Consider the following 23,169-nt stretch of genomic DNA (forward strand, 5'->3'; position numbering starts at 1 on the left):
GGCTTGCCATTTCCATCCTCTGAGATTTACTCAGGATCATCCAGTGGATTTATATGGCCGAGCTGGGATTCGAACCCTGATCTTCGAGTCACAGTCCAACACTCAAACCACTAAAACTTACTTGAGTGTAAACCCTATTATTCTGAAGCTTAAATCTGGCTGTACAGGTTCAAATTATAAAATGCATCGAGTTTTAACAAAACATCATCAGCAAAACTGAAACACAACTTTCAAGATTTTAATTAGAAATGCATGCTAGCACATCATATAAACCCCACCAAAGAAAAGGCCAGAAGTATTCAGCTTTATTTTCCTCACATCTCCTTCAACATCCCATACTGATCTGTCACAAATTAATAGGACCTGAAAGCTTTGCTCCAAGTAGGTTTGTCAATGCCCCTGGCACTCTAACTGATTGGTTTATTGCTCCTTCTCTGAAACAAGTCCTGAACAGGTTCTGCCCCTCCCCTGTATTCCCTGTCAGTTCCAGAATGGCTGAGACAATGTTTTATATGAACATCCTTTGACTAAACCAAAGTGCGTTGGGGCTGCATGTAGCTTATCTGCTCTTGCTTTATCTACCTGTTGTCTTTACACATAGCCTCCCAGCCACCACCACTCCAGTGATGAACAACAGGAAAAAACTTTAAAAGCAATACTCACATTTGGTTTGGCTACCTTATTACTACAGATTTTATTCCTTTTGTACATCCATGGAATACTTATACGATTTTTTTTAAAAGACTGTGCGGTTTTATTAATACTGTCCTCTGCTAGAAGGTAACCTGCTGATACTATTGTGATGCTATTTTGCACTACACAACTGTGTTTTACAGATTTCTGCGCACTATTTTAAATGAATGGAAATATAGAAACATAGGTTGAATTACTTATCTTGGTGGCAGTTGTGATGCTGCTGCTAGCATGGAAGTAACCAAATGAAACAAGTTATATAACTTCACTCAACCCACTTTATGTTCTGTGACATTCAATTTAAACAATGCCTCTTATTTTGAAATATGCCTTGGGGTATGTCTGCACACTCCCATTTCTACACTGTAATGCATGACTTACATCATGGGAAACATCCTTGGGAAATCGACATTTTTTTCTCATGCACCCCCTCCCCCTCAATTCTCTATCTAACTTGCAAGGAAGAAGAAAACTGTTCATCTTACACAACCCTAATCGCCTTCTACTCTGCTGAAACAGGGAACAACAGTGGCTGAGGTATCGTGCATGTCTATAATACAGATACTCAACAAAACACAGCCATAGTCCCCTAAATTGTGACTCTACAAATATATCCTAAGAGAAGGAAGCAACCAAGACAGGTTGCTTGGCACTGATTGCACTGTCCTAAGCATTAATTGGGTTTTATTTGTACTGACATTGCTGTGTCAAATACATTTCCCATGAAATGAGAAGTGAGTAGCACATGACTGACAGGCCATATGTGCCCAACTGATTTTGGAGGCCCTACCATTCCCAGATGTGGTGCTGCTCTGTGGAATTTCAGCAGAAGGGTGGCAAAAACCCACTTCTCACTTAAAAAAAAGAGAGATGTGCTCTTACCACACACACTGTTTTAAAATCAAATAGTGGCAATGGTATAGTGATTTAAATGTTGGATTATGACTCTGGAGACCAGGGTTCGATTCCCAGCTCAGCCATTAAATTCACTGGGTGACCTTGGGCACATCACATGCTCTTAGCCTCAGGAGAAGACAATGGCAAACCTCCTCTGAACAAATCTCATCAAGAAACCCCCATGACAAGTTTGCCTTAGGTTACCATAAGACGGAAATGACTTGAAGGCACACAACAAAAAGAAGTAGCCTTCTTGCTACTACAGCATGGCAATTCACAAGAGGCCATGCAGCCCCTCCAGAAATTGCCCACCCCTGGTTTAAAGCTTACGGTAGGCTACCAAACGGGCCACTTACTTTGATACAAATAACAACAACAATAATGATAGTTTTTATTTATATATTTCCCGCCTCTCCCTGCAGATCGAGGCGGGAGTACAACAGTAAATTTAAAATTACAATTCAGTTAAAATTCATTTATATAACATAAAACCATAAAAACACCATAATAAATCAGTCCTATAAAAATCTGTTCTATTATGCAAATCTGTGGATGAGGCCCTTTTGGGACCATCCCTGCTTACACCGGCCCATTTGTCAGGCACATATGTGGCAGCTTCTTCTTGCATCATTACTAAACTATTACATACTCTCCCTGTAGAACTATGTTTATTCTCCTAAGTTTTTCAAACGACAGTGAACATCTTAACTTAATTTGGCTTTAATAGTAGTGGTTTTTATTTCTCTCTATGTTCAGTCACATTCTCTTGGCCTCAGAGAAAGATGAAGGCACATCCCTGAACAAATCTTCCCAAGAAAATCCTGTGATATTTGCCATGAGTCAGTAACAATTTCAAGACACACAACAATAAAGTTGTTTTCACTATTACATTTCCATCGCTTTTAATTTATTGTTTCTTTCTTATTTTTTTTTGTATGATATGAATTTTAAAGCTGTATCTGTTTTAAACTTTGTAAGCCACCTGAATACCAAAGTAGGAAAAGGGCAGGATATAAATAATAATAATTCAAGGTGCTGGTAATTACCTACAAAGCCCTACATGGCTCAGGTCCAGGCTATTTGGCAAACCGTTTCTCCTGGTATGAACTGGCCTGGACTCTGAGATCCTCTGGAGAAGCCCTTCTCTTCGCTCTCAACACCATCACAAACACGGTTGGTGGGGACGCAAGAGAGGGCCTTCTCAGTGGCTGCCCCTAGACTCTGGAACTCCCTGCCCAGGGAGATCTGAACAGCTCCCTCCTTGATGGCCTTCTGCCAGCAGGTGAAGACCTACCTGTTCACACGGGTGTTTAGGGAATTACTATAAGGACAGGCTGGGATGTTGGACCAGTTTAAAAAATCCTTTTCAATGTACTTTAAAAAAAATATATATTATAACTGTACTGTTTTTTAATGCTGTGAAGCTGCTCTGAGTCCCAGTCCTGGGAAAAGAGCGGGAAACAAACAAATAAATAATCATGATTTTTTTATGAGTTACAAACATAAGAGTTGTAAGAAACCACAAGGACCATCCATTTGTTGTTCACCTCATTTTCTAATGTTTGTGTGAGGCAAACAATAAATAAATAACCATTTTAATGAATAGACAATTGTCATTGTTTTGCCTTAAAAAAAAAAAAAGACTGGTGAGTTCAGTACATTCTGTCTGAGCTCTGCAGGAATTCATTTTGTTTCAACCAATATGATAGGTGGTCCTTTTCTGAGGTTGTGCAGCAATTTTATGTTGAGAATTTAGTTTTATCTGAAATTTCTAAGTAAAATATGAGCATGTATGAGTCGAGACGAAGTTCAATGAGTTTATACCCTCTGGTGCTTGGAAACACTTAAAAGAAATGCATGGTGGCGAGATGAAGGAAGATGTAAAGTGATTAGAGATATCACTTCCCTCCCACTTATGAAGGAGAAAAAGGACACTGCCAATTTGAACTGCCAACAGATGTAACAGAGAGAGGTGCTGAAAGACCACCACAGGGTCTGACTTCCTAGTGTGGGATGATTCATCACATCTGCTTACAGTCGGCCCTCGCCTTACGCAGGGATCCGTTCCGGATCCCTCCGCGTAAGGCGAATTCCGCCTATGCTCAAGCTCCATTGGAAACAATGGGGCTTGTGCACAGCGGCGTGGCAGTGCGCAACAGGCGCGCGCGCCCATTCAATTGAATAGGACGTGCCGCCCCTTCTGCCCTGCGCGTGCCCCGCAGCTTGAGCGCGTAAGCTCAAGTCCGTGTAAAGCGCGCCCATGTATGACGCGGGCAGGCTGTATTTCTATACTGTGTTGCAGTCTCCATAAACTTGAAAAAAATCTGAACGTATGTGTTGTGTAGAAAACTTGTGTCAGGAGATTCCCTGCACACTCATTGATATGGTCACAGCAAATGCATCTTCTGTACTTTCCTGAAACCTCTTTTGGACTATTTAACAGTTGCAGGTGAAGTAGTTATGGCCAATGAAATCATTTTTGCTGAAATCCATACAATTCATAATTAGCTCCTAACTTTTCACCTAGAGCAGCGGTTCCCAATCTGTGCTCCAAGGAGCCCTTAGAGTTCTGCGTCCACTTCCCAGGTGCTCTGTGACTGCTCCAGGAACATGAAAGAAACCAAAATTGAATGAATTTAAAGAAGAATGATATACACTTATATATACTCCTAAACACCATTAACTTGTAAGACATAGGGTAGGCCTCTTAAGGGCTCTGACACAGAAATAAGGGCTCCACGAGTCAAAAAAGTTGGTAACCCCTGACCTAGAGCATCCTCAAAACCAACATACAGTAAAATAATGAGAATTTAGTTGATTTCATTGCAGAAGAAAGTACCTATTTTTCAGCTGCATTTTATGGGTTGTTTTAGAAAAGAAAATTCTGTCGCTTTCTGTTTGCAAAATTCTTTATTTAATGAACTATCATTTAGAGAAAATTAGAAATTGTGGTTGTTGATGGTTTGAGCTAAAAATGATAGATCCATATTCCACCTGGTATCCAAGGATCTCAAGCCAGCATACAAAACAATCAACTATGTAATTTTTAAAAATAAGAATGCAAAAGCTAAAAACACATTAAACCATTTAAATACTTAAAATAGTGCAGATTAAAACCCATTAAAATTTTTAATAGGTGTCTTTTAAATGGTGTGGTGGTCACCTATACATGGTCAGGGGGCAATTGTCTGGTCCAGGGAACTTCTGGAGCTACACAAACTGCCAGAACTGTCTGCTCCAAATCTCAGCTCTGGCCAATAGTCCATTCTGGCTTTGGAAAAAGGAATGTTATTTTTGGATGGTGAAGTGTGGAGAAAGGGCTGCTTCCTGTTTGAAAGAATTCCTGCTCCTGGCAGCTTTCACAAAATGGAGCTAACCATTTCTGTTTGCCATAAAAGGAGGAGTCCAGGGGCCACAAGACTTCGGACCCCAGGGCTGCACTTTCTCTGCCGAACTATGTCGGCAAACTAATATATATATATGGGGGGGGGGCACCAAAAATTTTAGCCACCAAAAATTAAAAAATACAAATCTGAACAGGGCCAGGACAACAACATCTATCAAGTCCTAACCCATTCCTTCTAAACCCAGATACAGTGGATCCTTGTTATACACTGGGGTTTGGTTCCAAGATCCCCCGTGTATAACAAAATCCGTGTATGCTCAAATCCCATTAAGTATAATGACATAGCAAAATGGTGTCCCTAATAAAAAATGGAACATCAAGGTAAATTTATACTTTTTTGGAACATTTTCAAACCGTGTATGCTTAAATCCGTGTATAAAAAATCCGTGTATAAGAAGGGCCGACTGTACATTCCTCACAGCAGCTTATGTTCAGTTGTGGATCTTCCCAGACAGCTATCCCTCTAGGCCACCCTTGATGTAATTATGTGCCTTGGTCTTGAACATACAATTAGGATCCATTAGCTTTACAAACAAACTGCATAAGTGGCTTGTTGACATTAATTTTAGCAAAAATGATTTCACTGGCCTAAACTACTTAGTATATATTTTTCTGGGAAAAGACATGCTTGGAAAACTCTGAGGTGGCATGCGAATTATGTTACGGGATACTACCATATATACTTGACTATAAATTAATCTCATGTATAAGTTGAGGGCAGGTTTAGGGGCCAAAATGATGGATTTTGATATGGCCCGTGGATATGTCGAAGGTAAAACTTAAGTGTATGTAATAAATGATCTAAAAGATTAAGCAAAGGAAAACAGTGCCAAAGAACTTACAAAATTCCACCAGGCATAACTGGTTGTGCTCACACTAAAAGCTGGATGGATGGGAGAGCAGAGGGCGGTCAGTCCTTCCAGGACAGATGAACACTTCCCTTTCACCAGAGAATGGATCCTTTTTATAATAAGAGTTAAAATACAGTACTTACACTGACCTGTGGATAAACTGACTCAAGGTTTTGGGGTCAATTTTTTGACTAAAATTTCTAGCCTTATACATAAGTGTACACAGTATATGTCTCTTCCATGTATCCTCAGGAATTTCCAGAAAAAGTTCACCATACTAACTACTGTCTTGCCCTTTACAAGCTCACTTTTCTATGACTCTCATCTGATCCTAATGAACTGCATGTTGTTCTAAGAACTTCGTCTGTGGGGTGGGGGAACAGACAGATGTGGAGCAACAGAGCTCTGTGCATTTCTGGACTCTCTTTGGAGGCTAGAAACTATTTCAACACTGTCTGAACCTCAGAATGTACTACTACACCACTGAATCTGAGAAATTCCTATCCTGATTGCCAAGATCACCATGCAGTAATGCAGCTATAAGGTGGGACCGATTAGATTAGAACACAGGAAATCTAATAACCATGTTTCATGAACAAGTACAAATATAAAGTAGGGAGACTCAGCTGTGGTGAGATCTGAATGGGATTTCAGAGGAAACCTGCAAATTGTAGTTTGCATTTGAACCATGATTTTATTGTTGATTTTGTTATCACACATTGCAAACTATAAAGTTTAAGGGAAAATCCACTGCATCTGAACTTTACAGTTATTTAGTCCAACCAGTAATCAAACAATCCTTTCAGTTCAGCAGTTTGTTTGTTCCTTTTTTAAGAGATAAGGTCACAGCTGTTGCTCGCATTATACATGCTCCAGTGAAACTTGAATGAATTGCAACACCAATTTATTTTAAACAGTAAAACAAACCCAAACACAACAAGTAGCAGCAGCAAAACCTTCCTCCTTGCACAGGACCCAATAGGAATATTCAGAGGCCATTATCTTCCTCAGAAATGTAGCCCACACCACCTGATATTCATTGGCAATCTCCCATCCAGGTACTAACCCAGACCTGACTCTGCTTAGCTTCCAAGATGATTTGGGATTTGGTACTTTCTGACTATTTAAGTCTCATTCTAGGAGAGGATGTGCTTCTTTTCAAAAGACTATATCCATCATTTAAATTAATTTAAGTATCAATTTTATTTAAATTTGATTTATCTTATTTATTGATGTAAGTATCAATTTATTAATTTTATTAAATGAGTAAAGTATCAATTTAAGTATCCAGTTTAAGTATCTGAGGTGGCATCTAAACTGCAGAATGCAGTTTGATACCGCCTTAACTGTTATGGCTCAATGTTATGGAATTCTGGGATCTGTAGTTTTGTGAGATATTCAGTCTTCTGTCAGTGAGCTGTAGTGCCACTACAAATCAAAAGAATCCACAGGAAGGAGCCATGACAGTTAAAGTAGTGTCAAACTGCATTAATTCTGCAGTGTGGCAGTGGCTTCAGCATGTCATTTATACTGGTGCATTTACAACACTATACACCCACAACACCTGAACACACATACATCATGTCAGCCACATGACATGAATGACAGTACAGTGTGCCCTTGTTATCCGCTGGGATTTGGTTCCAGGATCCACCATGGATACCAAAATGTGTGGATGCTCAAGTCTAATTAAATACAATGCATAAATAAACTGGTGTCCCTTATATAAAATAGCAAAAGCAAGGTTTGCTTTTAGTAATTTATATATAAATTTATGTAGATTTTTCAGTATTTTCAAACTGTAGATGCTTGAATTTTTGGGGAAAAATCCATGGATACTGTACTCTAAACAATTTGTATACTGTACACGTTTTTCACCAACTGATCTTGTGCCAGGTCTGCATGTAGTTCTGTGACAAAATCAAACTATTCTTCAAGTCAGACAAGCTTGATATCCCTGCTCCAGGACTCCCCCCTCCAACAAAGAAATAAAGTATTTGCAAAGGGTTCTTGTAGCACCTTTGAGGGTAGCTGAAAGAAAGAAGTTAGTAGCATGAGCTATCGTAGACTTGAGTCTACTTCCTCAGATGCAGAAGGATGGTCTATGAAAGTTCATGCTACCAGCTTCTTTGCTACTAGATCCCACTGCATACTGATTTTCCAGACTAACGCGGCTAGGGGATCGTTTTTATTAGTGCGACAGTGTGAATAATCTCACTCACACATTCTGGGTTTGTTATTCACACTCTGCAAGTTTGGTTGTTCACATTTGCAAGCATTCGAATAAAGATGGAGCCGACAATGCAAGTACATTTGGAGGCCCCCCCCTTTTTTTGGTATGCAGTGTTTTATCCCAGTGTCTATTTGTTTCTATTCATATCAGTTATTCACACTACCAACAATGTGTTTTTAAAAACTTGGAGAAAACCCCAATATCAATTATCCTGGATTAAGTGGGGGGGGGGTTGGCAGCCCCCCCCCCCAAAATGGGTGCACTCGGGATGTGTGTGAACAATGAAGATTTAACCCGGGTTCATCCTGGATTATTTTTACAGTGTGAATAACTCCTAGGTTTTTGAAAGAAATAAACTGGATTAAAAAAAACTTCCCCAACTTCACAATGCAACCAGTCGGAGCTATTCAGCAAATTCAGCACAAAAGATTTAAGAAGCCAGTCACACGATATGCCTGTGACTGCTCAGAGGCAGGGAGGAGGTTTTCCCATCCTGAACATGAAAACCTCAGCATGCAGTTGTCTCCAAGTGAAGTCAGTCTGATGTTGTCAAAAACAGCTTTGTTTTAAAGGAACCAGAAAGGGCCCCTGCTGTGATGTTATGGGGCAGCCTAGGAACAGAAGAGAGACAGCCTGCATGGAGTAGTGGTTTGAGAGTTGAACAACCTCCATGGAGATCAATGTTCAAATCCCTGTTCAGCCATGGAAACACACTGGGTGAACTTGGGCAAGTCCCATGCTCTCAGCCTCAGGGTGGCCATGGCAAACCGGCTCTGAACAAAGCTTTCCAAAAAAAACCCCATTGCAGGTTTGCCTTAGGGGACACTTTAAATTGGAAATGACTTGAAAGCACACAACAACAACAAGAAACAGATGGGAGACAACCAGCATGGTGCAGTGGTATGAGGGTTGGACTGCCACAGTAGAGATCAAGGTTTGAATTCTTGCTCAGCCATGGAAACCTACTGGGTGACCTTGGGCAAGTCACCCCTCTGAACCAATCTTGCCTAGAAAACCCTATAAGCAATTCACCTTAGGAAACAAATTGAAGGGACACAACAACAAGAAACAGAAGAGAAAGGCAGCATGGTGTAGGGGTTCGAGAATAGCACAGTCATGGAGACCCACTCGGTAATCTTAGGCAAGCCACAATCTCTCAGCCTCAGAGGATGGCCACTGCAAACCCCCATGAACACATCTTGCCAAGGTTCACCTTAGAGTTGCCACAAGTCAGAAACGACTTAAAGGCACACCACCACCACCAACAAAGAAACAGAAGAGTGAGGCTTCAAACCAAAGCCAGACCCCCCACTTGGCTCTTCTTCCCCTCTTCTCTTGCGTTGACTTACCCACTCCTCAACCAACTCCTGCTTTGTTGTTGATGTGTGCAGGGTGACCAGATGTCCTAACTGCAAAGGAGGACAAGGCACCACAAAATGTAAGACATTCAAGAAACATGGTCAGCATTACCAAATAAAAGCTAAAAACACTCATATAAATATAAATTCATACTTCTTAGATATGATCAAAATGGAGATGTTGAAATTCCTCCTGGACAGAAGGTTGAAATGTAAAATCATAAAATCATACAGTTGGAAGAGCCCTCAAAGGCCATCTGGTTCAACCCCCCTGCCATGCAGGAACATAGAAGCAAAGCACCCCTGACAGATGGGAATTCAGCCTCTGTTTAAAAAGCTCCAAAGTAGGACACTTCACTACCCTCCAAGGGAGTGTGTTATAGGATATGTCCTGGAAAAGGAGGACATCTGGTCACCCTGGTTGTGTGCCTCCAAGTCATTTCTGACTTATAGCGACCTTTAGGCAAACCTATCACATGGTTTTCTTGGCATGTTTCTTCAGAGGGGGGTTGCCATGACCATCCTCTGAGGCTGAGATAGTGTGACTTGCCCAAGAGGTTGCTGGGCTATGATTATAAACCAAAGGGAGTGCTCAGCCCAAGAGGGCGAGAAGAGGGGAAAAGACGGTATCTATGGGGGGGAGAAGCTTCCACACGCCACAAATGACGCCTGGAGGGCAAAGTTCTGAGAGGAAACCTTGCCAAGAAAATCCTATGATAGGAAACTGCTTGAAGGCGGGGTGATCAGAAGTCCTCCACCTTTTCCAGCATATGCCCCCCATTTCAGCCTTCTGTCCAGGAGGAATCTCCAAAACATCCTTCATGAGCATGACTAAGAAAGATTAAGTTATATATTATACAGAATGACCAGGTGTCTTCCTCCTTTTCCAAAACTTGTTCTCCATTTCAGCTTTCTCTCTCCAGGATGAATTTCCAAAATGTCCTCCATTTTGAGCATGACTACAAAGCATGAATGTATATATTATACAGGGCGAGCAAACCTGGTCCTCCTTTTCCAGGACAAGTTGTCTATTTCAGCCTTCTGTTCAGGAAGAATCTCCAAAAGATCCTCCACTTCAAGCATGACTAAGAAGAATATATATATACAGTATATATGTAAATAAAATACAGGGCGAGTAGACTTGGTCCTCCTTTTCCAGGACCTGTCCTACATTCCAGCCTTCTGTCTAGGAGAAATTCCAAAACATCCTCCACATTCAGCTTGACTAGAGCAGCATGCATTATATTTATAAGTGTGTTGTTTTTTTTAAAGCTTTTATATGTGGGCACTTCCTCCATTTTTGCTGGAATGTCCTACTTTTTGCAATGCCTGGTCCTCCTCTGATGGGTAGGACATCTGAACAAGAAACAAAAAGAAAGATAGCCAGCCTGGGGTAGTGGTTTGAGAGTGTGGGCAACAACTCTTGGAGATCAGGGTTCAAATCCCTCTCGATAGATTGGTTTGCCTGAAGTTGGAAACGACTTGAAAGCAGAACACAATAACAGGGTACAGAAGAGAAACAGGCAGCATGGAGTAGTGGTTTGAGAGTTGGAGCTTGGGCAAGTCACACTCTCTCAACCTCAGGGCAGGAAAGCTCCCCAAGCCAAATGTGGACAAAGCATGCATGCTTGATGGTGTGTGTGTGTGTGTGTGTGTGTACCCAGCATTCCAGCAGAATGAATTTTTAAACTCTGGCTGTCACACACACACACACCCATCAAGCATGCATGGCTCATCCACGCATGTGTATATAAATACATATATAGCAAGTACATTTCTATACCACTTACTGATGTACTAAATGGTTTACAATATGTAAGCTAATTGCCAACATGCTCGGTACTCATTTTAGTAGCCTATGGAAGGATGCCAGGCTGAGTTGACTGACCCGGAGTCCCTGGCTGGTACTGAACTCACAACCTTGCGGTCTGTGTTTGTGAGTGGTATATATGTATAGGAGGTGTGTATGTGTGTATGTATAGCAGTGTGTGAGTATGTATAGCCCTGATGGCACAGTAGTTAAATACCTGTACTGTAACCACTCACTCACTCACAAACCGCAAGACTGCGAGTTCAATACCAGCCCAGGGGCTCAAGGTCTCTACAATGAGTACCCAGCTTGTTGGGAGCAATGAGCTTATACATTGTAAACCGCTTAGGAAGTGCTTAAGTGTACTGATAAGAAGTATAGAAATTTATTTGCTATTGGTAGAAGTGTGTGTGTGTGTGTGTGTGTGTGTGTGTGTATATATATATACAGAGAGAGAGAGAGAGAGAGAATGTGTGTGTGTTAATATATAAATGTATAGGGTGTGTGTGTGTGTGTATATATATATATAGAGAGAGAGAGAGAGAGAGAGAGGAGTGTGTGTGTATATATGTATAGGAGAAGTGTGTGTGTATAGGAGGAGTGTGTTTGTGAGTGTGTGTGTGTATATATATATATATATAGAGAGAGAGAGAGATAGAATGTGTGTGTGTTAATATATAAATGTATAGGGGTGTGTGTGTGTGTGTATATAATATATATATATATATATATAGAGAGAGAGAGAGAGAGAGAGAGAGGAGTGTGTGTGTATATATGTATAGGAGAAGTGTGTGTGTGTGTGTGTATATATATATATATATATGAGTGTGTGTGTGTATCCATTGCTGGGGTGTGCCATCCTCTGAGGCTGAGAGAGTGTGACCTTGCCCTTAGAGGTTCCACTTCGGAGCAGGGATTCCAACGCTGCTCTCCCAGTGCCACAGTCCAACGCTAAACCACTGCATTAGGCTGCCTCCACACACACAGCGAGAGATAAACACAGCCACCTACCCTCCATTGCTTTGTCTCTCACCGTTTCGAGGCAGCGCCAGGCCGGCAGCTCTCCGGTCCCGCCAACCAACACAACAACCACAATCCCCTCACTCCAAGCCCGGCCCCTCGCCGCAGCCTCCCTTCAGCCCCGGCTGTTTTATAGTCCGGTCCGCCCTCCCGCATGTGACTAAGGGCCGGGACAGCGCCTGGTCGCCACTCCTCCTGGCCTCCATTTTCTCTCCAAGATCATGCCTTCCAAAACAATCCCAAGAAACCCCTCCAACGCTTCAGTTTCCTCAGAAACCATTGCGCTTTAAAATGCTACACAGGCGCCATGTTGTTGTTGTTGTTGTTGTTATTTGTATCCCACTCTTTCCCCAGAACCCAGAGACTCAGAGAGAGGCTTCACAATATTTATTTATATTTATTTGCTCTGTTTTGCTTTTGCAATTTTGTAAAACGCCTTGATCTTGTGAAAAGGCGGTATATAAATAGAATTTGTTGTTGTTATTATTATTATTATTATTTATACCCTGCTCTTCAACCCTAAAGGCTCTCCAGATAGTTATGCGACCCCCCCATGCTTTTTTGTTTTTAAGGAGTTTTAAACTTTACATTTTTAATAATGTAATGTTTTTAATTGTTTGAATTGTTTTTTTAACTTGTATATTACATGTTTTATAGTGTTTTAACTAATAATAATAATAATAATAATCAATTTTATTTATATGCCACCTCTCCCACAGGATCGAGGCGGCTTACAATAACGAATAAAATACAATATAAAAAATGCAACGTATATTAAAATACATTATATAACTTGGGCTGTTTTAGATCTGTAAGCCGCCTTCAGTCCCAATACTGGGAGGAAGGCAGGATATAAATCAAGATTATTATTATTATTATTATTATTTAGATGGTTCCCTAGCCTCAGACTTACAATCTAAAAAGATAATAATAATAATAATAATAATAATAATAATAATCATCTGCCTTTTCCCGAGGGAATCAAGGCCAAAATAAAGCTGCTTCAGGTCACTTTGGAGGCATGCTGTTTAAATGCTGCATGCGTCCTAAGTGGCTGGAAGCCACACCAAAGTCACACTCCATTAGCACAGCTTTGACGCAGCATCTGGTCTCTTAAGATGCGTTTGTCATTTAAACAGCGTACCTCCAGAGTGACCCGAAGCAGCTTTATTTTGTCCTGTCTGTACGAGTCCATATCAGAATTAGTTCATGAACACAACTTGATTCACCAAATGACTATATCTGCAGTTCTGCTCTGAAGGATGACTTCTCATGACTTCTGCCCAAACTTTTATCATGCAGTATTAATGTTCTAGTTTTTAAGGGAATTCCCCCCCCCCCACACACACACACACTAGTATCCTCAAGATCTTTCTTCACAATACTATGGAGAGAAATAGTATAGGAAAAATTATACACAGATAGTATAGATCGGATGGGCCTAAATACAGTACCCTAAAAGCACCAGATCTCATCTGAACTTGGAACCTAAGCAGGGTCAGCCCCTGGTTAGTACTTGGATGGGAAACCACAAATTAATGTCAGGTGCTGTCGGCTATATTTCAAAGGAAGGGACTGGTAAAAGAGCCTCTGAATACTCCCTGCCTAAGAAAACCCTGTGAAATTCATGGGGCCTCCATAAGTCGAGAATTGATTGAAGACACACAGAGTATAGATGGGTTTTAATATGAAGTTATGTATGATCAGGCATCTCACTAATAAAGGATTATTATCCAGGAATATTTACTTTTTTTAAAAAATGGGAAAGTTATAGAGATAATTGATATAAGTTTATAAATTAATGCTGTTTAAGTGATGCATGCACCCAAAGAATCCGGAAGCTGCACCAAAGCTGCACTCCAGTGCTAAGGAATGGAGTGTGGCTTTGGCGCGACCTCCAGACTCTTAGGACCCATGCATCATTTAAACAGCATACCTCCAAAGAGACCCAAAGCAGCTTTTTTTGGGCAGTCTGTAACAGGCCTTAGGATCTTTTTGGTGTGGAAAGGATGGATAGGGTGAATGCACAGAGATGCATCCCATACTGGCTGCATAATCTTGCTTCTAGTTCCTTACATGTAATTTCTGTTCATAAATGTCAGACTTCAAGGTTGCCTCCTGTGCCATCAGCACCTGAGGATAATTTTGCAATAGTTCCATGACATTGCTGAAACTATCAAATGGAGGAGGAGCATGTTTAAAAGTATTGCTATAGTTGTATGCTATAATAATGTGCCTAGATGTTGAAACAAAGGAATTTTAATTTCCCATTAGATAAAGTAGGCCTGTAGCAACATCTGCAAGAGTTGTCTTGCAGGACATGTTTAACCTGTACCAACTATTAAGAAACCTAAGAGATGCATACAAAGTTGGGTGATTTTTATTAACCATTTTTTAAAATTAAAATATAGGTAGTATGGAAAAGGAATGTTGAGAAGGAGCACCATCTAAAATGCAATAAACAATTGGATGTTATGTGTATTAACCTAAACTATACAGAACTTAATTTTTTGTGATATTGCTGTCCCTGTAGAGTTCTGGTTATCCCTGTGTCAGTGAGAATACCAGAAAGGCACAGCATAGTGAAGAGCTACAAAAACAACCAGGACAGTGAAGACTTGCTATATAAGAGAAATGTGCAGCCAAAAGTGATGCATATTTACATGGAAGTGAGACTAAGGTCAGTAAGAATTAACTGACAGTGTACAGTACATGTAGCATTGTAAACACGGTCTCTTTCACACTGCACAGTTATAGCACTTTGATACCACTTTAAGTGCAATGGGGCCATTCTGTGGAATCCCAGGATCTGCGCAGCATGGTGAGGCACTAGTGCTCTCTGGCAGAGTTCCAATAACCCCACCAAGCTACAAATCCCAGGATTCAATAGGATAGAGCCATGGCAGATAATGTGGTATTAAAGTGCTATAACTGGGTAGCAAGAAACAAATCTGAGAAAATCTGAACACTTCAGTTTAGGAAAGGAGAAAGTTAAGAATATTGCAAATGCTTTGAAGAGTGAACAGAATAAATTAACGTTAAAGACTATCCAGTGAAATAATCATACGGCAGATAATAAAACAAATAAAACAGATCACCAAGGTGGCACATAAGGGGATATTAAGTTGCATCCAATATATCACAAAGCTTGTAAAGAAAAAGAAAAGTACAGCCACAGGTTGACAGGCAACTTGAAGGCACCGCCTCCCCAGTGGTTTAAACAAACTTACACAATTAATGAAACCAAGACATTCAAAGGAATCTAGCTAAGGAGACCAAGCTTTGCATCTTCATACCTACAGAATTCCTAACTTGAAGACAAAATGCTATGCTGTGCTGTTTTATCCAAAATACTGTGTTAGATAGGTCCCAGCATCCTTAGTCTGATTATATAAAGTTTTTATGAGCCCATACAGACAGACCAAAATAAAGCTACTTCGAGTCACTTTGGAGGTATGCTGTTTAAATGATGTATTTGTCTTAAGAGTCCAGAAGCCGGGCCAAAGCCACGCTCCAGTCCTTAGGCGCCAAGCCTGGGGGTGAGGGGGCGGAGGAGGAGGGTGGTGCGGGCGCACGGGGAGGCGCCTCCTCCGCCCCAGGCAGGCCTCGCTGTCCTCCTCTTCCTCCCCGCCTCCCCAAGGCGGAGGAGGAGGGCAGCAAGGCCCTGCAGGCGGCAGCAACTTGGCTGCAACCGGGGGGGTCCCGGTTTTTGGGCTGCACCCGTGCCGGGAGGGGCCCGGGTCCCCCAAAAACGGGAAATACACGGGTGCAGCCGGGTTATGGCAAGCCTATGTAAATGGAATATTTTATCTGACTCTTGTATAAACTCAGTGGGATTAGTGTACCTGAATCTACATAGCATTGGGCCACAAATGTGTCTAGTGGGTGTTACTGGCCTCTTAACTATCATGACTGCTCACAAGGGAATTATTTTTCAAAGGGGCCAAGATTCCTAACACTGGTAGTCTCTAACTATTTTGTTATCAAGATTACAAGATTTGGAACAGTTGTAGGCAAGCTAAGTATGTAGAGGTGTTGTTTTCACAAATGGCGATTTAACTTGAGATAGAAAGCTCCCAAAACAATCACTTGGGAGTCTTCTGTTTGAATTTGCTCTTAGAATGTTTCTGAAGACCTAAGAAACAGGACCAAAAAGATTGCCTCATATTTCTGTTTTCTTTGGTTTTCCATTACAGGCAAAATACACCTTTTGAACTTCCACTATTAGTAATGCGCAAACTCTCAATACTGGAGAATATTTTGGACATGATGGACAGTGTAGGAAACAGGAAATATGGGTGTTCTAAAAAAGATCCAGTAGAACAAAACTGCAGAGGTAACAAGGGGGGGGGGAAATCTGCAAGGTAAAAAGACCAAAATCATGTTAATAGAAGGGACGAAAGAGCAATTCTCACCCCTAAACAGTTCCCACCCATTGATTCTAGGGCCAATGTAAATCTATTGCTCCCTTATGCTCCCTGTCATGTGAGACCTCCTCTCTATGCCTTAAGTTCCCTCTACCTCTTCTTTACCGAAGGTCCCTCATATACTTTTCCAAAATGTATAAGGGCTAGGGTCCCAAGTTTCTTCCTTTATACTTTTAATATCTTTTGGTAACACATTTTTCATGCTTATATGGTTTAGAATTCCAACAGGCAGAGGCTTTAGTTGTAACAAATAAACACTGACTTTATTGAATAACATTTAGCAAGACTGTAATTTAAGTAGAATAGTTCCAAGGTTCGAAGGTAGCATGGCTACATATATATTACAGTTGCAGACATTTCACAGTTTCCTCTTTACAATCTCCAATACACTTTCTCTCCCATTCAGTATCCTTCTCTCAATTTAGGGGCTGTACAGACTGGCAGTAAACGGCAGCTTGAGGGCAGCATGGGAGCATGGCGTTTGGGTGGCACAGGCCTCAACACCATCCCAAGGTGGTGTCATGGTGTCTGACTGACTACATGGCAGGTGGCATTATGGCACTACTTTGGCACGGCGCTCACCTGGCAGCAAGGGAGCCCTTTTTCCAGGCCAAAAAGAAATAGCATTGGCTAGCAATGGCTTTGGCCCCAATTTTGTGCTTAAAGGGGCGGCGGCAAACCGCTCCTTTGTGCTGATCTGTTTTGCCCCTTATTTCCCTTCAACTCCTTTCAATTATCTTCACCTCTTTAAACTCCCACTCAACTCCCACTCAGTTGCTCTGCACTGAACTCTCTTGAGCAGGACTTGCTTGAGCTGAACTCAGCTTGATCAAACTTATCTCCTCTTAACTGAGGCCCCAAACAGATGGTCTAAAAGGGCCGCTGTCAGGCCGATCTGGTAGCAGGGTATGCACATGACACACACCCCTGGATTGCATGGAGGCCTCACTGGGGTCGCTGAATCCGGCCCAAAACACCCTAAAAGGAGCAGTTTCTTACTGCTTTTTACAGCCAATTTGGGGTTATGGCAGCAGGCTCCCTCAGGACTGCGGCACCAGGTTGCAGCAGTCCAATGGTGGTCCCATGGCGGGCTCAGGGCAATTGAGGTTGGAGTGGCCTCTGGCTGCCCCTACTGCCTCATCTGCTTTGCTATTGGTTTAATTGACTTCACTATCACTCACTCCTGTTAGAACAATTGCATTTTTATAAAATTTTGGAGTCTGGATTTCACTCTGACCTCAAACCAATCTCCTAGAGGACCTGCTATTTCTCCGAAGCGAGGAGACCACGTAGACAACTTGCCAGGGAGGAGGCAGGAGCTTTAGATATGGCAATCCCCCACAGGTAGCTTGAGAGATGTTAATGAGGGAGCCAGCACCTCCAAAACCAACACAATACTGACTGTTCTCAGTCTCACATTTAATGGGTTGGTAATCAAATCAATGACCCATCTACCTGTTTGTCTTCCCCCAATTGTGTCAAGACTGACTGCATTGACCAGCCTACCCTACACGTCAGCTTAACAAAGCCCAGGCAATCAAACACCTTTGTCCAGGCTTCGGCCAACCCATTAAGCTCATCGCCAGAGTCTAGATTTTGCCTATAAGAATCCCTAGATTTGCTCACTCCGGTGTGCTATTTTCAGAATACAGCTTGGCTCCACACCAGACTGGACTCTGATTTTAGCTCCCTCAGCCAACCCCCCTCCCACATTCCTGCAGCCATGTCTTATCCATCATTCATTTCAACTTTAGAATCCCAGATAAGCCTTCGGAAGTGAGTATCGGCCGTAGTTCTGCCTCTCAATCTTTCCAACTCTCTCACCTTTACTTTCATTTAGTTTCTTAGTTTCTTGTGTGTGTGTGTGTGTGTGTGTGCTTATTGTTGTATGTGTGTTCCCCTTTTAGATAAATACTTGGACTTTAATTGGAGAAGCCTGTCTCTGCGTCATCTCTTAAGGGATTATTTGGTCCTTTAGTATACACGAAGGGACACGATCTTGCAAGAGTGTTGTTGCCCCTCCCTCACAGCAGTTTGAGCTAATTAATAAATTCCCCTAATTAGTAACTTCCTAATGCTCCCTTATACATCTACAGTAGAGTTTCAATTATCTGACATAAATGGGCAGTCCCATAGTTGGATAGCCAAAAATGTCGGAGGGTCATAGAAAAGCCTTGCAATCACTATGAAAATATAAAAAAATATAAAAAAAACCTACTGATCAACATTTTGATGTACAGTACTGTACAGTATAAACAATTCAGTCTACTGATACTTTAATAAAAAAAACACTGATCTTTTTCTGCTTTCCTGACGATTGCCATTTTTTTGCAGCCAAATCTCACCATCTTTGCAGCATCATAATGTCGACCCCCGTAGCCTCTTCTTGTTACCGAATGTCGTTGGATTACCGAATGTTGGATAATCGAGACTACTGTGCTTGTTCCCCGGCAGCCCCTCCCTCACAGTAAGCCCAAACTGGGATTGTCTGCCAAGAAACCAAGTCTGCCCCATGACTCCATCACACTCCCCTTCCCCCGCTGTGAAGTTTACGGTGGAGCAAAGGTTGGACTTGGATTTTGTGGACCCATTGCTTCTTCTGGAATGCCAATGGATTCATGAAACATCACCTCTTTATACTTCCTAACTCTGGAATTTTGACATCAAAGAAACACCAGCTATTTTGTGGGATGTCCCCAGACATACCATGTTCTTTGATGTGTGGTGTATTTCTCCCTACCGTGAGCCACTCTTTTGTGGATGTTAGGTTTTCACCAAAACAAAGGAGATTTTTCAGACAGGGAGAAAAAAAATGGTAGTAAAAGGCATAATCCCGGCAATTGTGCTGAAGATTTTCAGATGACGTTGCCTTCATCCAGGACTTCTCCCGTGAAGAACCCAGAATGCTCTTGCAACAAACCATTCATGGGGAAGTCCTGTGAATAGCTTCCCAATAGTGTGAATGAAATTGCAAGGGTGTAAAAGTGAATTGTGCTTCATTAGTGCTTTTGGGAAAGCAACCAGGGACATTTACCTAGACTGCATTTTGGTGGAGGCAATCCATTCTCATTGTCAGTATCAGTTTTGCAGTGGATTTCAGTCTTCTTTTGAGATATGGGGCACAATTTTGTTTACACTGGATTAAAATAATGTGGTGCAGTAATAAATTGTATTGTATTGTTTTGTATTCTGTGCGGGATGGATACATGAGTTGCAGTGCCAAAACAGCGCATGTGCGAAATTATCAATTCCAATGTACTGATGATTCAATCCTGGATATGTGGGGAATGCAATCCTGATATTATTTGGTATTTATGTTGATGTTATTATGCGATCGCACGACTGTGTGAAAATATCGAATGTTATTGCACTAGTCTTGCATTAGCTTTCACTACCATGATTATTGCTGAATTGGCTCTGGTGTGATAATTTCCCACCTCTGAATTACCTCTAGTAAAGTGTCTTATGAAACTGAGCTCAATTATCTTTGGAACAATTCTTGAATGTTGGTCTGTTTGCCAAATAAAGGTTTCACACAGTTAAAGGACAGGTAATGTAAAAGTGTTCACACAATTAAAACTAGGATTAAAAGAAGCAATTTATGCAGGGAGACCCATTATAATAGACTTAAATTTTAGAGGAATAAACAATGAGATAAAAGTTCCTTAGCCATTACACTAGCCGTTATCTTTCTCCCCCTGTAAGCTTATCATCCACTGTCACATTGCATTAATTGTAATGAAGGAAATGCTCTGACCCTATTGTATCTTCGCAAGTGTCACACACATTATGTAGACTTCAGTTCTTCTGAGAGGGCTCCACAGTTCTCTCAATAACTTTCCCACAGGAAGTCATGTCTTAACGTCACACATAAGATAACCTGCTATTACTTCAAATATAGAATTGTTTAATTAAAGCAGTGATATTAGTTGTTGTGTGCCTTCAAGTAATTTCTGACTAATGGTGACCCGAAAGCAAATCTATCATGAGGTTTCCTTGGCAAGATTTCTTCAGAGTGGTTTTTTCCCTCTGCCTTCTAGGTCCAAAATGCACGGGCCAAATAAGGCAGCTTTAGGGGCTTGCCATTTAAATTATGCATGCCCCCAAAGTGGCCAGAAGCTGCTCTGTGATCTGGTCCTTTGGACTGGATCAAAAAGGAGCAGATTAAATATGACTCCTGGTGGTGCTGGTTTGGGACCATGGCAGTGGCCCACTTCAGGAGAGGGCTGTGTAGTCCTGGGCGGTCCTGGGCTGATCATATGCTTTGGCCCCAAGATAGCATTTACCTTTTTTGCTGCAGCATCACACTGCTGCTTATGTTTAATTTATGTTCAACAATAATCCGCAGGTCCTTTTCAAATGTAGTACTGGAAAGCCACGTATCCCCCATTTTATACCTGTGCATTTGGTTTTTGTGGCCTAAATGTAGAATTTTGCATTTGTCTCTGCTGAATTTCATTTTATTAATTTCAGCCCAGATTTCTGGTTTATCAAGGTCCTTTTGAATTCCATCCCTATCCTCCAATTTGTTGGTTTTGTTAGTTTCTTCCAGTTTTGTATCAGCTGCAAATTTAAGGTGTTTACAAAACATGCACAAAAATATTAAAAACACTGTGTATAAAATTACCTTCAATCTATGAGTAGGAGATGTATACAAAACATGCACAAAATTATTAAAAACATTGTGTCTAAAATTACCTTCAGCCTATAAGTATAAGGTGTATACGAAACATACATGAATTTAACGTTTAGACGTAGGGCTCATTTCCAAGGTATTTTATTATGTGTATGCTGATATTCCAAAATCTGAATCCCTGAGATCTCAAACAGTTTTGGTCCCAACGAAACAGACTCAAACCTGTATTTTACAGAGGCTACAACTGCACTGCAGAAACAATCCATCTTGACACAACTGTAACTGTCATGAATTAATCTGCTTTATTACACTACTAGGGGGCAAACAGGATTTAAATGAGAGTTAAATGAGAGTTAAAAAGGAAATCCTGTTTGCCCCCTAGTAGTGTGATAAAGCAGAATGCTATGGAATCCTGGGAACTGTAGTTCATTGTGTCACCAGAGCTCTTTGACAGAGAAGGCTCAATGTTTCACAAAACTGCATATCCCAGAAGTCCATACCATTTAAAGCGGTCTCAATCAGGATGATTTCTGCAGTGTGGATGCAGTCTTTGTGTGAACAAAAGGAAGACATATGTCTTTGATTTATGATATTTAAACCATTTTTGTTACTACCAGTCACAAAACTACATTTCCCATGAGGAGGTGTATGAAGGTATGAGTAAGTGAGGAAGGGATGAGTTAGTGAAGAAAGAGTAAGGAGTGTGGAGAAAATGGGCTTGAGGAAGAGGATGGAGGAGGAGGGTAATGGAGAGAGGGAGAGGGGAAGGTGGAGAGAAGGGAATGGAAAGATAGTGTAAGAAGGGGAGAAGGAATGAGGGAATAAAGAAAGAAGGAAAAAAGAAAGGGAGAGGAAGAGTAAAAAGGGAAGGATAATTAGGATAAAGAAAGAAAGAAGAGAGTTGATTATAGGAAGTGAGAGTTTGTGTGATATGATATGCATTAGCAGTTATGAATATTAAGATTTTTGTCTTAAAGATGTTATAGGTAACGTTTTTATAATTAAGTAAAAACAAAAAATGAAAATTCCCAGAATTCCATAGTTAAAGTGGTGTCAAACTGGACTACTTCTGCAGTGTGCTCTTTTAATGGAATTTTGGACTTCAGCTCCCAGAATCCCAGACTATTGGCCAACGTGGCTGAGGCTTCTGGGAGCTGAAGTCCAAAGAAAACCCTCTTAAAGGGCACAGTTTGGGAGGGGGAAAAACACTGCAAAACATCCCTCTTACTTTGTACAGATCACCAGACGGGAACCCTTTATTCCCAGCTGCAAGAATCCAAGTGGTTTTCTACAGTCTTCTATCTCTACGTCGACGAGAGAGAGAGAGAGAGAGAGAGAGAGAGAGAGAGAGAGAGAGAGAGAGAGAGAGACCTCTGTTGGACGAAGCTAGGAAAGACTTTCGCTCGCGCATGCGCAGACTATCCCGTCTGCTGGGTATTGTCACAGTACTGTGATTTTCTCTCTCTCTCTTTCCGAGGGGCGGGGCGAGACGGAAGAGACCTGTGTGGCTCTGAAAGATGCAAAATGGCGGCCAGTGACCCGGAAGCGGAGCAGAAGCGAGTGAGTGGCTGCGCAGAGGTTCAGGGTGGAGGTGCAAGCATTTGGGGACCTGGGTCTTATTCACACGTGCAAAACATAACACGAGTCGTGCAAGGTCAGGGCAAAGGTAGCCCAGCAGTGAGAAGATGGGTGCCCCCAGCAAGCCCCCCTCAATCAGTGTCAACCTGCAGCTGCACTGAAGATTTAAAATTATATTATTATTATTATTGTTGTTATTGTTATTGTTATTATTTGTAACCTGCTCCCCTAAAAAAAAAATCAACCTGGGACTCAGACTG

General features: G+C 41.5%; 2 protein-coding genes across 6 annotated transcripts in view; one reads left to right on the plus strand and one right to left on the minus strand.

The window, feature by feature from the left end:
* The window catches only part of LOC121917438 (oxysterol-binding protein-related protein 1-like), a 102,243-nt gene extending 89,862 nt beyond the window's left edge, over positions 1-12,381 (minus strand). The window contains exon 1 of one of the 4 annotated variants that reach the window (XM_042443404.1): positions 12,260-12,381. In XM_042443404.1, coding sequence (XP_042299338.1) covers positions 12,260-12,266 — 7 coding nt within the window. In that variant the 5' untranslated portion in view covers positions 12,267-12,381. The remainder of the gene's footprint in view (positions 1-12,259) is intronic. The other 3 variants (XM_042443408.1, XM_042443407.1, XM_042443406.1) reach the window with 3 other exon arrangements.
* Positions 1-23,169, plus strand: part of LOC121917440 (protein IMPACT-like) — a 97,732-nt gene that overhangs the window by 50,242 nt on the left and 24,321 nt on the right. For both annotated transcript variants that reach the window (XM_042443414.1, XM_042443413.1), the window contains one exon: positions 22,809-22,891. In XM_042443414.1, coding sequence (XP_042299348.1) covers positions 22,809-22,891 — 83 coding nt within the window. Of the gene's footprint in view, positions 1-22,808; positions 22,892-23,169 lie in introns of those variants that run through there.

This window comes from Sceloporus undulatus, unplaced genomic scaffold (genome assembly GCF_019175285.1).
Source record: "Sceloporus undulatus isolate JIND9_A2432 ecotype Alabama unplaced genomic scaffold, SceUnd_v1.1 scaffold_18, whole genome shotgun sequence".
In the NCBI taxonomy this organism is placed as follows: Eukaryota; Metazoa; Chordata; class Lepidosauria; order Squamata; family Phrynosomatidae; genus Sceloporus; species Sceloporus undulatus.